The following is a 17,578-nucleotide window of genomic DNA, read 5'->3' as shown; positions in this document are numbered from 1 at the left end:
AAAGCCTAACTTGGCCTTAGCAGTTAAAGCTCCCATTGCTTGTCTCCAGTACAAAGACTGCGAACTTCAGCCTGGCAAAGGAAAGTCAACATCTTAGCTCCTGTGTCACTAGGAACTGGACGGAGTGCAGCCACAAAATTCTTCTGAGGCAATAGACATGTTTTTAGAGCCTTCTATCCCTTTTTAAATGTATGTTTGTGAGCTCGAAAATGCTTCTCAATGTTTACAAGAGATAATTTTGATTAGAAGCTTCATATCCATTTTCATGTACTTGGGGAAAAGCTACAACTACCAAGATAACTAACAAATATACTAGTTGATGTAAAGCCTACAAAATGTAAATGCTTAGTATATTCAGTTGTTATTGTAACATATTAGCACACTTAGGAAAAAAGGTTCAAAATTCAAACAAAAGCATTATTTTAAATACTTCATATCTCAAGGTTAGTTTGTACAAATGAGTCCAAAGCCTATCCCTGGTATTACTCTCCCTGATATATTTTCTGATGCAGGAATGGCACTTACTAAATCTTTTTCTGCTTTCCAAGTCCCCCTGTTCTTTTTTTTAATTAATGGATGTGACAGCAGCTATACTCATGAATACACTTCTGAGACAAGCAGCAGTGGTCAGCAAACACTGACCTCTTTCCTGTAGTACTTCCTGTCTACTTATTTGGACTAATTTTTTAAAGTCTCAGAATAGCTTAAGAGAAGAGTTTCGTTTGTCTTAGGATTCCTTGAAATAGAACCTAGGAGCTTGTCCACTCTAGACAAGCAAGTATTTTACCACAGAGTGATACTCCTAGCCTAGCATTCTAAATCTGCCTCATTCTGAAACTTAGAAAATGGACTTGATGTTCTTTATCAAAATTTTGATGGCCAGGGGCTGGGAAGGTGGCTCAGTGGTAGAGCGCTTGCCTTGCATGCATGAGGCCCTGGGTTCGATTCCTTAGCACCATATAAGCAGAAAAAAGCCAGAAGTGGCACTGTGGCTCAAGTAGTAGAGCACTAGCCTTGAGCTGAAGAGCTGAGGGACAGCACCCAGGCCCAGAGTTCAGGCCCCATGATGGACAAAAAAAAAAACCCCAAAACCAACATTTCTGCAACTTAGGCAAATCCAACAATTGCAAAACTAAAAATTCAAGTGTGAGGAAGTTTAGACATGGTAGGTTTGTGAAGCCTTTCCCTGTACCTCACATTATGGAAGAGCTTCCAGGATGATCCTGTTGAGAGTGCTTCCTGAGCATGAGTCCCTTGGATGTGGTAGGCAATGTTTTACTTCTTAAGTCTTCTTGAATGAAAGGTCTTAGGGTGCTGATGACCTTCACTTTGTACTCACATTTAGTCCACAAATGTATGAGATACATATACACCTGATGATTTATATTGTAAATGTATTATAAGTCTGCTACTTGAAGGAATAATGTATGTAATCTGTTAATAAGGTGAGAAACTTCTTTGCAATAAAAATAATTTCTTTTGTAGTGCTCTGGTGGCTCTCATCTATAATCCTAGCTATTCAGGAGGCTGAGATGAGGATGGCAGTTCAAAGCCAGCCTTGACAGGAAAGTCCATGAGACTCTGATCTCCAATTAACCACCAGAAAATCGATGTTGCGCTGTGGCTCAAGGGTGGTGTGCTAGGCTTGAGCTGAAGAACTCAGGGACAGCGCCCAGGCCGAGTTCAAACCCTACAACCGACAAAATTTTTTTTTCTTTTATAAAGGAAAATGATAAGTACTTACTCATTTCTGCCAGTTTCTGTTGAAATTTGGACTCCCCTGGGAGATGTTTACTGCAGATTAAAAAGGCAAAATATTTCATATTAAAGTATAAACAGAAAGCTAAAAATGAATAATTATGGTATATTCAATATCATTTATCCTATTGTTTTAGTAAGAAATTGTTAGTCTCCAAAGTTTACAAGCCATCTAGAAATGTCACACATTTAAATTTGCTTCATAAATGTATTATAAAACCCAGGAGTTAACATTTTTCAAGAGTAGGACTTTGTAAATCTAATATTAAAACTAACAAAATTTTTATCAATAGTTTAAAAAATGATGAGTTTTCTTTTTGTGTGTGTGGTTTACAGAGTAAACCTACTCAATATGCCATCAACTCGTCTCTTATGTGAACTATACTGTGAAATTGACACTGAGAAGATTAACAAGGTGTCCATTTCATAAGTCTGAATTCATTTTCACATGATTTTACACACCATTGTCTACTAAAACAGTTTTAAAAAAACATATCTTAGTTTTCAAAGGCATGACTATAAACTGGCAGACAGCAAATTAGTTCCTTTGTCTTTACTTACCACAAAATAAAGAATGTAGGTCAAAGAAAGCATAATCAATTACTCATATAGAACAGTATGTTTGTATAAATCTGAAGCTTTATGAATGGATGGGTTCAACCTGATCTACTGAAGAGATTATTTAATGAATAGACTATAAGGAAATTAGATAGATTTTTTTTTTTTTGTCAGTAATGGGTCTTGAACTCAGGGCCTGCACTGTCCCTGAGCTTTTTTGCTCAAGGCTAGTGATCTACCACTTTGAGCTGCAGTGCCACTTCTGGTTTTCTTATGGTTAATTGGAGATAAGAGTCTCATCCATTTTCCTGCCAGGGTTGGCCACAAACCGTGATCCTCAGATCTCAGCCTCCTGAGTGGCTAGGATTATAGGTGTGAGCCATGAGTTCCCAGCTGGATTCAGTGTTTTAAACTTTAATCATTAATAATGTAAGTAGCACTATTCACGCTACTTAAAAATTTAAAAACCTGTTTCTGAACTCCAAGGAGGTGGCATATATATACCACTGTGCCACCTGTCCTTAGGGTTACGTCATTATATATTCCAAAAAAAACACTTTAGCTTTCAGAAACAGTCACAAATATTTAAAGAGTGGTTGTATAAAGCACATAGGGGATATGTGTGGGAAAGTGAGTGATAATCCTGAATCTCAACAGTGATGCTGGAGGGTGAAGGTCCCTCCTACCTCTGAGAGCTATAAAACCTTGTGTGTATAGGTAAGACGATGACAAGAAATCCCTTTGAAACAAAAATATTAAATAGAAAACTCATTCACTGTGGTTAACAACTAATGTCGTCAGTATGGGTAGATGGTGTATGATTTGTATTGTGCTCTTACATGGGCTGCTGACATTATGTTCTATTTTGAGCCATTGTCACAAACAGGGACCATTGTCATGACAAGGTCTGGAGGACATTAGAAGCTGTACTGGAACTCTGGCTCTCCAGAGGTCAGTTCAGTTCAGCTGCCGGGAAGCATTCCAAGACACTTCCTACCTTCCATCTGCTTCATCTGACCCTTCAATGTCAAAGCGCAGTTTTTTCAGTGGTTTAGGAGGGTTACTTCCTTCAGCACTTCTTTTGAGTACTCGGTCGCTGTTACATACCATCTGATTTATTTTGTGGAACTTCTCAGAAGTCTGCAAATTACAGAGTTCTTGATGTCAAATATATGCCAGCATTTTGAAGTTAATGACTATAAATTACAGTTTGTGTCAAAAATTAAACAGAAATAACTTTAAAAATTCCAACCCCATAAAATATTTTAAAAACTTCAAAATCATAATAACTATACCAATTCTGTTCGCATTAAATATCCACTCTTCCTGTCATTTTCCCAAGGCTGCTACTCCTCCAACACTCTGATATCCTATCTCCTCGTGGCTAGAACTCACTCCACAATAAATGGGTTTCTCCACAAAAGTAGTAGAGCCAAGTCAGTTTTCTGGAACCTTATTTTTGACAGAACCTTTTTTAGAATGCTACATAATAGGAAGGAAAATCATAAGAATCTGGTAAGAGGTGATGTGCCCAATGGATAGTCATTTTTTATTTACTTCATGAGTTTTATGTTGAAAAGCCATACAGTTTATGTACCATAACTACAATGGTATAGTATTTGTTGAAAATCTCCTGATTCATAAAGGTTTTTAATGAAAAACTTTAAACATTTCTGAATTTCAGTTGAGGCAATATTTTTTGAAATAACTTCGGATATCCTCCTAGGGAGAATACTGTCATAGCAAATAGCAAAAAAGCTGGTAAGAAGTACAAAGTGGGCATACCATGCATTTTATTCAATGGGTACATACATGGAAAATTTCTATTTCTTAGCTATTTGTTTAGAACCAGAGAGGTGACTCAACCATGTATATTTACATGTTTATTTGAACTAAAGAAATAAAACCATGCTTTCTGATAGAAATTAAATATGACTTGACTCATTGATAACAGGATTGGCTTTGTCAGTTGTGATTTATTTTTTTAAAAAATCAAATACAAAACAAGTTTTGATGGAAAATATATTTAGAGCACATATTCAATAAGACAAAGTTAAATTGTTTGCCCTTATTAAGATTATTTTAGTTAGCCTGATTAAAGATATGGAAGTATAGATGTTTTCTCATTGTTTGAGAGGTTATGGCAAATAAAAACATTTGAAGGCCTCTGTTTTATGCTTGTCCAGCTTCAAATCTTCTTGCATAGCTCCACATTTCCTTTGTGATGTCTGACAGCTATGGTCCATCTTCAAATACACATCAGAGTGCTAAGCATTTGAAATGTGTAGTCTGACAGTTAGTAATCGAGCATACAAGCTTTACTCTCCAGTTACTTCATTTAGGGCAGTGTAGTTCACAGTCTCTCAAATAGCTCCTGGTGATCTCCACCTCCTAGTACTCATAGCTTATGTGATCTTTTCCCACTGAGCTTAGTAGAGCTTTAACACTATATTCCTCCTAACCCAAGTAACTTGGCAAAAGTGATAGAATGTCATTTCTAGTATGTGCTCACGGAAGACTGTAAATTCTATCCTTCTTTGGAAAGCTTACTATAGGAACAACAAGCAGTATTATGGACAGGCTGAGTGGTAAGAAACATATGACTTCAGCTGAGAGCCTTTAAGGATCATCCCACAATTATGAGGATCTTCCAGTTGAACCTAGAGAACAACTGGTGGACATCTTGATCATAGCCTTGTAAGAAATCCTGGACCCAGTGAAGCTAGGCTCAAGTTTCTGACTCATAGAAAGAAACCAAGATAAATAACTAATTTGGGAAGTAATTTATTTTGCAGCAATAAGTAATCCAAGCAGTGTTCTCATAAGCCTATGAGCTCTCTAGAGGAGTGGTGGTACAACATACACGGAATACAGGTCTACCAAATTAGTGATATGCTGCTAGTGATGCTAATGAAAAGCTAACCAAAGTAGGGGTTTTCAGCCTAAAGCAACTGTTTCAAAGCTATGCTTGCCCTTGGATCTTTTAAAACAAAGACCATCATATCAAGTTCTGCCTCTTTCACTGTGGCAGGGTCTCATGTAACTAATTCTTAATTTACCAGAGGAAGATATCCTAGATGTGAAAGGAAGGAAAAGTAAAAGGAGGAGGGAAGAGGAAGGAGACCACTAGTTAGAGGCAATCTGGTGCTATTTGGATATGATGGTTACTACATAATTTACAGTATCACAATTCAAATCAGTCAAACTGTTTTGGAAATGTTCTTATGAGATTATATACATATACATGTGGTTCACAGAAATATTTGGTCTTTGTCCCCTGTTCGTGGCACTGACCACAGAAAGCCCTTGGAATTTCCTCAGTAATAAGGATGATAGAACCATCTTTTGATCTAATGAAGAGATACTTGCTGAACCCCTAGTTTTATGATAGAGACTGGCTTTGATTAGAAGCTAGCAAACTCAGCCATACTTTCTAACCTCCAGGGTGGGAGAGGACCTGGAGTCTGAGTCACTCAGTCATGTTAAAATCATGAACTTCTGGGAGAGCTTCAGACTTGGCAACTCTTCTGGGACAGAAGTTGCTGTGTCTTTGTAATACACTGATGATGATAAGTAAAGCATTTTCCAGAGTTTTGTGAGCCAGACTAACAAATAATTCAATCTGAAAGGTGAAGGTCCTTGAGAAATTCCTCAACCTTTAGCCATGTCGAACCGAAGTGTGGTATTACCTGAAGCCTAACACTTGTGACTTGGTGTCTACAGCAAGAGCAGTCTTGTGAAGCTCTTGAATTTGTAGAGTTCTTATGATAACTGGATAATCAGCATCAAAACTGAATTAAATGGTAGGACATTATTTGTGTTCTGAGGGTTACAGAGTACACATAATTTGGTGCCAAGACTGTTTTGAGTAAAAATAGTTCACATATATGCATATGTATATACATGAATGTATACATTTATATAATCTCAGGAATGTTTGAAAGTTCATCAACTGTATCATTTAAAATTAAACTTGATTTTAAAATAAATCTTAGATACTGTCCTTTTTTGTGGGGGGGGGGAGAGGGAGGTGTAGGTTCTAGGGCTTGAACTCAGGGCCTGGACTCTATATCTGAGTTTTTTTTGCTCAAGGCTAATGCTCTACCACTTGAGCCACAACTCTACTTCTACCTTGTTGGTTGTTGAGTGGAGATAAGTCTCACAGACTTTCCTGCCTAGGCTGGCTTTAAACCATAATCCTCAAATCTTAGCCTCCTGAGTAGCTGGGATTACAAGCGTGAGCTACCAGTGCCCAGCAGATGCTTTCTAAATTCTATTTAAAATGCCTAAATGAGGTGTTTGAATAACAATATTTATAAATTCTTTTTTTTTTTTGGATCCGGTTGTGGGGTCTGATCTCTGGGTCTGGGAGCTTGTCTCTCAGCTCTTCAGCTCAAGGCTAGTGCTCTACCACTTGAGCCACATCGCCACTTCCGGCGTTTTTTCTTTTTGCTTATAGGGTGCTGGGGAATCGAACCCAGGGCCTCATGCATGCAAGGCAAGCGCTGTACCACTGAGCCACCTTCCCAGCCCTAACATTTATAAATTCAAGTAACAGAATCTCAAATTGCTTTTTTTTTTTTTCGCCAATCCTGGGGCTTGAACTCAGGGCCTGGGCACTGTCCCTGAGCTACTTTTTCTCAAGGCTAGCACTTTAGCTCTTGAGCTACAGTGTCACTTCTGGCTTTTTCTATTTATGTGGTACTGAGGAATCGAACCCAGGGCTTCATGCATGCTAGGCAAGCCACGTTCCCAGCCCTTGAATTACTTATATAGCTGTACCATATATAGTAGTATCAACACATAGGTATTCATCAAATAAGGGCTAACAGCAGCCAATAAAAGCAATTGTACAATACTGTCAATTTTTTACTTAATATTCTGAATCATATATACTTCATAGAAAGAAAATACTTACCCCAAATGATTCACCAATTGATACTAAAATTCTGTCAAGTTAAGAGGAAATACAAATTAGTGAAGAAAATCATATACAGATTTTACAGAGTACAGAGATGAACAGAGACACATCATTCTGTACTATCAGAAACACTGTATCAGAATGTTCTCTACCTAGAACCATTGATAAATTATCTTAACTAGGGAGTTATTCTAATAATGCTGATCAAAAGCTCAGCTGGTCATTTAAGATTTTTCTTTTAAAAAATGTGGTGCTGGGGAATCATATTGAGGGTCTCAACATATTAAGTTTGCACTCTATCACTGAGCTGCAATCCCAGCCTGCTTAGATTTTCAAACCAAGAACTATAGGTCTTCAAGAACATATCCTGCCATTGCCCACATTTACAAAGGGTAAAAAAGTTTCATGTGTATTCATAAATCAACAGGTAAATTACCAAACTTAAAAAAAGATTTTCATTTGCAGGTCTCCTCACAGTCTAGATCAGGCAGCAGTGGGAGGAGGGAATTTAAGTTCCATTTGGGCCAAACAGTGTTCCATAACAATTAGACTTCTAATTACTATCTATATTAATACATGTTGTTTATAATATATTCTAGAATCAGAAATCCCTACTAGTCTATTTGCCTTTTAACCATATAATGTTCTTGATAATAAGGCTGAAGAAAAGCATTGATATGGTTCAACAACAGCTTTAAAATATGCACATGGAACTAAAGAATATATATTTTATTGTCCTCTATGTCCTTGATAAATGACTATCATGGCAGTTATAATATTTGATTAGCTAGAATACTGAAATATGCTGAGTAAACAGAGTAGTTAACATGATCTCTTAATGCCTAAATAATGATTTATCAGTTTAGGATATCAGTATGTGACTTTTTTTGCTAGAGATTACCAACATAAAAGTGATTTCATTATTAGAAAATAGCTAACATTATCAACATAATATATATTATCATACTTTAAAAAGAATGATAGAGGCTAGGCGCCAGTGGCTCACACCTATAATCCTAACTACTGAGGAGGCTGAGATCTGAGGACTGCGGTTCAAAGCCAGCCTGGGCAGAAAAGTCCATGAGACTCTTATCTCCAATTAACCACTAGAAAACCAGAAGTGGCACTGTGGCTCAAGCAGTAGAGCACTTGCCTTGAGCTGAAGAGCGCAGGGATAGTGCCCAAGCCCAGAGTTCAAGCCCCACCATCAAAAAAAAAAAAAAAAGAATGATAGACTATATTTTCATGTAACATGAGACTGTATAAATTTAGTTAATAGACATGATGTGACTCTTAACAGCTTACTATGTGAGTTATAGATGTCAGAATACAGACATTCATCAATAAGGACTCCAAAAAAGTAAAGGAGGCTCGAGGGTCACAAAGAACACTTACATCGTATTTTCAACTATTTTTCATTTAACATTTTTCTGTAGTTTGAGATTTTTCTTTTAAGTATGTATTACTAATGTAATTAAACATACTACACAGATATATCCTAAAAGGTTAAATATACTCCCCTCTTGTTTTTCTCACCCAGTACATATAACTATATGAGCTGACAATTTCTGAGCTGAGATATTAACTATCTTAGCTAATCTGCCTCTTACTTCATGCAAATAAAGCCATTTCAAATAGCCCATGATAACACATAATTAGTCAATTGAAGGGCTTCAAAGCCAGAAAAGATAATATAATGACTTGTGGTTGTACCACCTTTCATCTAGGAATTTAAAACAGCTTTTCACACTCATTCCCCTGTTCCACAGTGCCTTCTGAAGCAGATATAAAGATATGCCCACGGTAAGGTAAGGAGGCAGAATTAGGGACAGACCTCTAAAGACTTAATTGATAATAACAAACATTTAGTAATTCATCTCTACTTTTTAACAAGCAAAATGAATGAAATCTACAAAGAGTTTACAGAAAATTTAAAAAAAAACTATAGAATAAAGTTTCTTAAGCTAAAGCAAGCTACTTTGTTGGCTACTTTCAAAAATATGAAAGTGGGCTGAGCGCCAGTGGCTCACGCCTGTAATCCTAGGTAGTCAGGAGGATGAGATCTGAGGATCGCAATTCAAAGCCAGCCTGGGCAGGAAAGTCCATATGACTACCATCTCCAATAAAACCCACCAGAAAACCGGAAGTGGTGCTGTGGCTCAAGTGGTAGAGTGCAGAGCTGAGGGATAGCATCCAAGCCCAGAGTTCAAATGCCATGACCAACAACAACAACAAATTGTTTCAAAAGTGCAGTGTCTATTTGCCTCTGATCATATAAAATGATATTTATCGAAATGAGGGTCTGGGAAAGTGGCTCAGTGGTAGAGTGCATGCATGAGGCCCTGGGTTCGATTCTTCAGCACTACATAAGCAGAAAAAGCCCAAAGTGGTGCTGTGGCTCAAGTGGTAGAGTGCTAGCTTTGAGCTGAAGAGCTGAGGGACAGCATCCAGGTCCAGAGTTCAGGCCCCACAACTAGGAAGGAAGGAAGGAAGGAAGGAAGGAAGGAAGGAAGGAAGGAAGGAAGGAAGGAAGGAAGGAAGGAAGGAAGGAAGGAAGAAAAACTTATCGACAGGAAATAGAAACAAGAGTTTTTTACTTTGTTGCTATCTTTTTGTCTTATTTGTTTATCTGTCTTTAGGGGTAAAGGGGTACAGAAATGGAGGGACAAAGGATGAACAAAAGCAGCAGAAGCACTCACTAGAATTATGATGAAAATGAACTGTGTAACTTGTGGGTGGGTATGGGAAGGAAAAACTGGGAGAGAGCAAAGTAAGGGGTGACATTGTCCAAAAAAGAAATGTACCCATTACCTGACTTATGAAACTGTAATCCTTTTGTATACCACCTTTATAATAACAATTTAAAGATAAAAATTTTAAAAAATTAAGTGTTTTTAAAAGTAAAAACAAATTGGGAACGTGAAGGTGTGGCTCAAGTGGTAGAGCCCTAGCCTGGAGCAACAATCGCTCAGGGACAGTGCCTGGAACCTGAGTTCAAGCCCTATTACTAGCACATACACAAAACCAAAAAGGAAAATTGATTCTCAGAGTTTTTACCAAAGAAGAGACTAGTAACAGGGAAAGTTGATAACTCAAATTGCAAAACAATCTAAGTAAACAGTATTTCCCCTGCTCCCCCCCCGCAATTCTTACCATACCACTATAAATAAGCAAACTAAAAACTCAAGGGGTTAACTTGTTTTAAATAAAGAAAGTTTTACCTTTTTATGTTGAGATGAAAACAATTTCCTTATTTTTTAGTACTTCTCCATGAAAAGAAAACACTAACCTTGATCTTGGAGTCATTTTTGTTGGTGTTGGCAGACCTTCTGAAATTTTATAGGGACTTTTCAGGGGTGATATATAGATGTTTCCCCCAGGGACCCTTAAGGGAGAACTAGGAAACTTGTAAGGGCTTCGAGGAATGTGAGGTATTGGTGACAAGGTAGGAGGCTAGAACAAAACAAAACAGATCATCAAATATTGTAGTAGTTTTATTACTTTACCATTAAAATTTCCCACCCAAAGGGTGCTTTCAACATACCCTGGTGGAAGCATACTGTAAGATATTTGTTTTCAGCCTCTGCATGAAAACTGAGTTATAGAATACTATAATGGAATCATACTCCTCTTCACGGATCAAAACACGTTTGAATGTCTAAGGAAGAATAAAAACATTTGTTAAATTAATGTAAGAACCTTTTTAGATTTTCTTTTCTAATACCCTGCATTATTTTTTAACTAGTGAAGAATATATTAAATAAGAAATAACAATCTGAAAAGCCCTCTTAGGCTTGGATTATAGTGCTATACACTAGGATTATACTGGTATACATTAAGAGAAATGTCCCAGAAGGAAATTTGGAAGCAATGGAAATTAAGGGGACACAGCTGAGCAAAATACAATGATATTAAACACCGATATTTTAAGCCACATCTTAGCCTGTGCCTCCCTGCATCCCAACAACCAAAAGGTTCAGAAAGCGTGCAGGTTCAGAAAGTGTGCAGGTTCAGGAAGTATCCATTGCAAGAAGTAGACATTTAGTAAAAGCACTCTTTTTGTTTAAATAGCTACCTTTTACCTAAATTTTACCTTGTTTATGCTGCTTTAAGACACGGGGTCTTGTTATACAGCCCAAACTGGCCTAAATCTTGGGATCCTCTGGCTTTAGGTCTTCTGAGTGCTAGAATTATAGGTATATGCCAAATGCCCAGCTTATTTAAATTAGGTAAAGGCTGAGAAAATTTTAGTATGACTCTGATACATAATTTAAATGCTAGATTTAGAAAATAAGTCCAGGGGCTGGGAAGATGGCTCAGTGGTAGAGCGCTTGCCTTGCAATGCATGAGGCCCTGGGTTCGATTCCCCAGCACCACATAAGTAAAAAGAAAAAAAAAAGCCGGAAGTGGCGCTGTGGGAAAAAAAAAAAGGAAGAAAGAAAATAACTCCAAATATGTAGAAAGCAATGTGGTTTGTATTGCTTTTGAAAACTCCAAACAGGAGGGCTCAGCCTGTTCAAACCAGACCTGGCAGCAAGTCTGAGAGATTCTTATCTCTAGTTAATCTCCAAAAAGCTGTAAGTGGAGGTATGCTCAAGTGGTAGATGACCAGTCTTGAGTAAAAAAGCTAAGTAAGAGTAGGAGCCCTGAGTTGAATCCTCAGTACTGGGAAGAAAGGGAGGGAGGGAAGGAAAAGAGGGGGAGGGAAAAGGAAGTAGGGAGGGAGGGGAAAAAAAACAATAATAAATTGGAAAACTAACCTAGAAAAAAGCATATAAAATGTGTGCCATAATAAATGCTGTTTACCATTACAGCTTCTCTCCATAGGGAAGGGAAACTTGAAAATACAAAATGCATTAACTCTGAAAAATTTTAATGTTTATTTTTTCTTTACTTTTTAGTACTGTGACTTGAACTCAGAGAGCTCTATTAGTCCATTTTGTTTTTGACAGTCTTGCTAATTTTGCCTGGGCTGACCTTAAATTCTTCCTGAGCAGTTGGGATGATAGATGTGTGCCAGAACACTTGCGTTTACACTGTCTTTTCTTATGGAAAGATAAAAACTTATCTAATGTCTTATCACGCACGTTAAGTTTATTACAAACATCCACCTTATTGTACAGAAATAGACCTAACTTTAAACTATGAATTTGGATAGTTTCATAATTTGCCTTGTCTTTCCAATTTCATTTTAGTTACTATTAACATATCATATGAAAGTACAAATGTGATTTATGAATATACATAATAAAATTGGAAATGACCCAACTAATGAGTGAAATTATATGGAGTTACAAAAAAAAACAACACCTTACCATGAACAATTACCTACCTCCTGAACAGCATGAGGAAGATCCTTGTATGCTGTTACAATGATTTTGAATTTAAGGTCTATATTCTTCACTTTGCATATACCATACATAGAACACATCATAATCTAGTAAATAAGTAAGCACAAAAAAGTCAGAATTCTATTACATGATTTTGTTCGAAACAGCACTGCTATCTTTTTTGTTAACCTTAAAAAGAGAGAAATTCAATTTCTAATAGGGTTTGTTTTTCATCCTGAGCTCAGTTTGAAAGTCAATATGAAATGCTTAATTCACTTTTGTGCAAACAGCAAACTCTCAGGTTATATAGATCAACAGAAGAGAATTGAAAATGCAGAAATAATCACTTATATATCTGACATACAATATATATTCATACTCAACTTATTTTTCAAAAGCTGTTAAGGGAGAAAGAAAAAAATTTTTTTTCAAGAAATGGCACTGGAGTGGGGCAACACTTGTGTAGCCTAGATGAGTCCCTGGGTTAAACTCCCACACTGAAACAAACAAGCAAAAAACAAAAGAAACAGAGAAGAAATGGTGTTGGAATAATTATCCACAACAGGAATAACAACAAAAAATGAAGTACCCTACTCTATACTATTTATAAAATGTATTGAAACCTAAATGCAAAACCTAAAACTATAAAACTTTTGAAAGAGATCAGGGAAAAGTCCTAATGATTTTAGATTTGGCAACAGTTTACTAAGCACCAGTAATAAAAGAAAAAATATTTATATTAATTGAAGCCATTCAGTGGCTATCTATGATCCCAGTTATGCGGAAGATGGAATTCAGAAAGACTGCAATTCAAGACCAGTCCATATAAGAAGTTAGACGATCCCATCTCCACAACAAAAAAACAACATGTGGTTCCATGCCTGAAATCCCAGCCAGGTGGGAAGCATAGATAGGAGGATCACTGTCCAAGGTCAGCCTAGGCAAAAATGTAAGACTCCATCTGAGAAATAATTAAAACAAACAATGGGTAAAGTCATGGTGAAATGGTAGAAAACTTGTCTAATAAGTGTAAGGCCTTGAATTTGAGCTCTAATACTAACAGTAAAATTTATAGAATGAGGAAAAATATTTGCGAATCATAGATCTCATAAGGAACACATATGCAGAATATTCTTGCAACTAGGTAACAAGATAATCTAATTTTAAAATGGAGAAAAAAATTTTTGTTATGTTATTTTCTTTTTTTTTTTAGACCAGTTGGACCATGTAGCCCATGCTGGCCTCAAATATAACACCTTCTTGCTATAGCCTCCAGTTGTGCTAGGATTATAGGCATAAACCATCATGCCTAGCAAAAAGGATTTTAACAGAGAATTCTCTAAGTAGGATGTATTAGTGGACAATGAATACATGAAGATGCTCAATATCATTAGCTACTTGGAAAATAAAACTTGACACTACAATAGATAAATTGGAACCTCATGTTATTTGTAAGAATGTAAAATGCCATAAACACTTAGGAAAATAATGTGGCCACTATTCAAATGTGAAATATGGAGTTATCGAAAGACCTAGCAATTTCCCTATAAGGTATATAGTCAAGAGAAATGAAAACTTCTACCTAAAGCTTATACATGAGTGTCCATGGTAACTTTACTCTTAATAGTACAAAAGTGGAACCAATCCAAATATCCATGTAGTATAGATCCATATAACATGATATTATTTGGCAATAAAAAGGAATCAAGTACTGAATCAAGCTACACAAATCAACCTTGAAGGCTTGCTAAAAAATAAGCCAAACACAGGACTGTAATGTAGCTCAATTGTACAGTATTTGACTAGCATTCACAAGACCATGGATTCAATCCTCAGCAAAATACACGAACACAAATATACACACATACATGTGTCAAAGATCACATGATCACAAAAGATCATATATGATGAAATTCCATTTATATAGAATATCCAGAACTGGCAAATTTATAGACAGAAAGTACATTAGTGTTTCCTAGATCCGAGGAGATGCAGGAAAAGGTGAGGCTTATTCCTTAAGGGTATGGAGCTTGTTATGGTGTGATAAAAATGTTCTCAAATTGATTATGATAATGGTACAATTTTGTGAATATACTAAAAACCACTGAATTGTTTATTACAAATATGTGATTTGTAAGATGTATGAAATATAATAAACTGTTATACCCATGATATTGTGATTTTATCCCGTTGAAGAGGAGAAAAAGAAAGATATGAGATCACTCTTTTTATAAACTAATTTCATTTATTCATTAATTAACTTATTCATGATTATTTTATGTCAACTGATTCATAAGTCTCATATTTTTTCCATACTAAAGAGTAGGCTTACCACAATACAAAAAAGCTTATGATAGATTCTTTGATTTTTTTTATAAAGGCAATTTTATCATAAATATGTAGTTATAAAATATATTCTTGATGTCTAAAGCTCTAACTTGTAAGAATATAGTAAAAATATAAATAGTACCCAACAAGTAGATATAAGTATACTATGTTAATCTATGCTAATCTAGCTTTTCATTTGAGTTCAATCTTTTCTTAAGAAGTAAGTACAGAGCTAACAAATAAGTAGGGAGAAGAGAAGGTAAAGTGCTTGATTTTCTTACCTGGTCCAAATGCCTGTCTCTCATGAGCTCATACTCATTTTGTAGTGTATGTTGGAACAGAGTCCAGATAATGTGCTCTAGCTCTGGGTGGTCAGAGAGGAGGCGTGCACATAGGGTATTTAGTCGGAGATATGCCAGCCGGTATACTGTAGATATAGTGGAATGAATCATGTTTACTGTTCACTTTTAAGCACAAGTAGATTTTTAAATTTTTTTATTGTAAAAATACTGTACAGAGGGGTTACAGATACATGAGTAAGGTAATGAGTACATTTCTAATGGAGCATTGTTACCTCCTCCTTTGTTTTTCCCCTACTATCCCTTCCCTCCCCATCTCCCCAACTCTTCCTTCCCCTCCCCCGAAGTTGTAAAGTTAAGTTTTCAACATAGCGTACAAGCAGATTTTTTAAAAACCATTAAATCGCTACAACCACAATGCTGTTAGCATTGTGACCTTACCATCACCACTGTATTCCTTATGAATAAGTGATTCCTGGTACTAGGTTAGTGCTAGGTATACAAAAGACACCGTAATACTTGCTGAATTAGCTATTCTATCACAAAACTGAGGCAGTGGTGGAAGGGTAGAGAGAGGGGAAAGGTCAAAAAATATTGTGAAATTAGATAAATCAAATAAGACTTGCTTCAGTTTTGGGGTAATTACTCAGCAGAAATGTTGGAAATTCTCACTACCAATATTCAAGAAGGATAATTCTTTTTAAACTAATGGAAATGCCCATGTGTATTAATTTTTCCAATCCTAAAAGCAAAATATAACTATCCTATTCATTTCTCCATGAAATACCAACAGAGAACACTCTGAAAAAAATGGTAAATATCTAGATTATCTAAGTGAAATATGACTGTGATATAAAATCCATAGTCTATTAAAATATTATGATAAATACAAGTTTGGAAAAAAGAATTTTATTCTATCTACTTCAAATATACTCTCAATTTAAAATGTACCCTTAAAGACTTGCATAAGATACAGAGAACTTTTAAAAACTAACAATTTGTCCTACTGGTTCTAAAACTTTATCACATATCAGACTTGACTAAGGGTTGGTTACAACACAGACTCTGGGGGCCTATCTTAGATTTTCTCAGTGACAAAGTCTAGGTGGAGCCCCCAACTCCTGCTGGCTTGGGATTATCTTTGAAAGCTCCTTCCCTAACCTAGGGGAATATTCTATAAGCTTCATTACATTTTTAATGTGAATAACCTGAAGAAAATGTCTTGGACTTGCAGGTATGGACTTGCATGTACAGATATGTAAAACTAACCTCTCTACCCACAACATATATACACAATCAGAGAATGCTATACATTCTATACTTCTAAATGTTCTGCAAATGTCAGAAGATGTGTCTGTATTAGTCACTGCACATTACATAGTCTCAACTCTGCATACCCAGCATAAACTCTGCATAAACAGCAATAACATTGATGCAAACAAAGGAACAACCACAGAAGCAGTAGCATCACTAATGTCTAACATTTTCTGAGTGCACTGTATGTACTAGGCATTGTTAAAAATATTTTATTGTATTAACTCATTTAATGATCTAAAAATACACTTATTATAATAATGTAGCTTATTATTATTTTAAAGATGAGGAAACTGAGGTACTGAACTATTAAGTGTTCAAAGCCACACCTACTAAGTAGAGGAGCCATGATTTCAATCTAGTCACTCTCTTTTCAGAGACCATGCTCTTGAAAGTAAATCTTCTACTAACCCTTTTTGTAAAAGAGTGAAAGGGAGGTAGATTTCGATGGCTTCTGAGTCTGTAATGCTGAGGTGGCTTGTGTCTCAACATTTGCAGTAGCATTCACACGTGTTGTTGAACCTTTTTTCTTTGGGGATCTTAAAGGAGAAAGATACCTAGATATAATCAAAGAGAAAATCATCATTAAAAGTTTGCACACATATACTAAAATACATTTTACCTATTTGATCTGTTATTCTATATCAAATTCTCTAAGCAGGTTATTAAAATTCAAGCGAGGGAGAAAGCTTAATGATTATGCTAGATATAGTCATGTCTAATTCTATTGTAATAAGTGGCTTTACTTGGAAATTATTGACTTACTGGGGAAAAACAGCTGAAGGTGCATAATTTTCTACCTAATAATTACATTTAGATTGATATCATAAAATGACTCCAGCTTAAAAAGCAAGTTATTAATTCCAAAGTGTTACCATTTGTCTTTTATTCTACACTTAAATTTTGTTCATAAGTACAATTCATATGCATGTTAAGAATTAAGCTGTGTATGCATCTTAATGATATAGTACAGAATTCTATCACTAAATACTTCAAATAACATCAAAACAGATTTAAACCTGTATACTACATATGCCAGTATAAATTGAAGTGGAGGTATTAACAAATAT

The 17,578-nt window shown here is 35.9% G+C and overlaps 1 protein-coding gene across 1 annotated transcript in view; it reads right to left on the bottom strand.

Moving 5' to 3' along the window:
* The window catches only part of Rb1 (RB transcriptional corepressor 1), a 133,845-nt gene that overhangs the window by 3,225 nt on the left and 113,042 nt on the right, over window positions 1–17,578 (bottom strand). Inside the window, exons 19-26 of the mRNA XM_042685770.1 lie at window positions 16,920–17,065; window positions 15,177–15,322; window positions 12,570–12,674; window positions 10,782–10,895; window positions 10,527–10,690; window positions 7,235–7,265; window positions 3,314–3,456; window positions 1,745–1,794 (exon numbers count right to left, since the gene is read on the bottom strand). Of these exons, the coding sequence (XP_042541704.1) occupies window positions 1,745–1,794; window positions 3,314–3,456; window positions 7,235–7,265; window positions 10,527–10,690; window positions 10,782–10,895; window positions 12,570–12,674; window positions 15,177–15,322; window positions 16,920–17,065 (899 nt within the window). The remainder of the gene's footprint in view (window positions 1–1,744; window positions 1,795–3,313; window positions 3,457–7,234; window positions 7,266–10,526; window positions 10,691–10,781; window positions 10,896–12,569; window positions 12,675–15,176; window positions 15,323–16,919; window positions 17,066–17,578) is intronic.

The sequence above is a fragment of the Dipodomys spectabilis genome, unplaced genomic scaffold (assembly GCF_019054845.1).
Source record: "Dipodomys spectabilis isolate Male_0828 unplaced genomic scaffold, ASM1905484v1 ptg000095l, whole genome shotgun sequence".
In the NCBI taxonomy this organism is placed as follows: domain Eukaryota; kingdom Metazoa; phylum Chordata; class Mammalia; order Rodentia; family Heteromyidae; genus Dipodomys; species Dipodomys spectabilis.
This window is presented reverse-complemented; position numbering and strand designations above follow the sequence as displayed.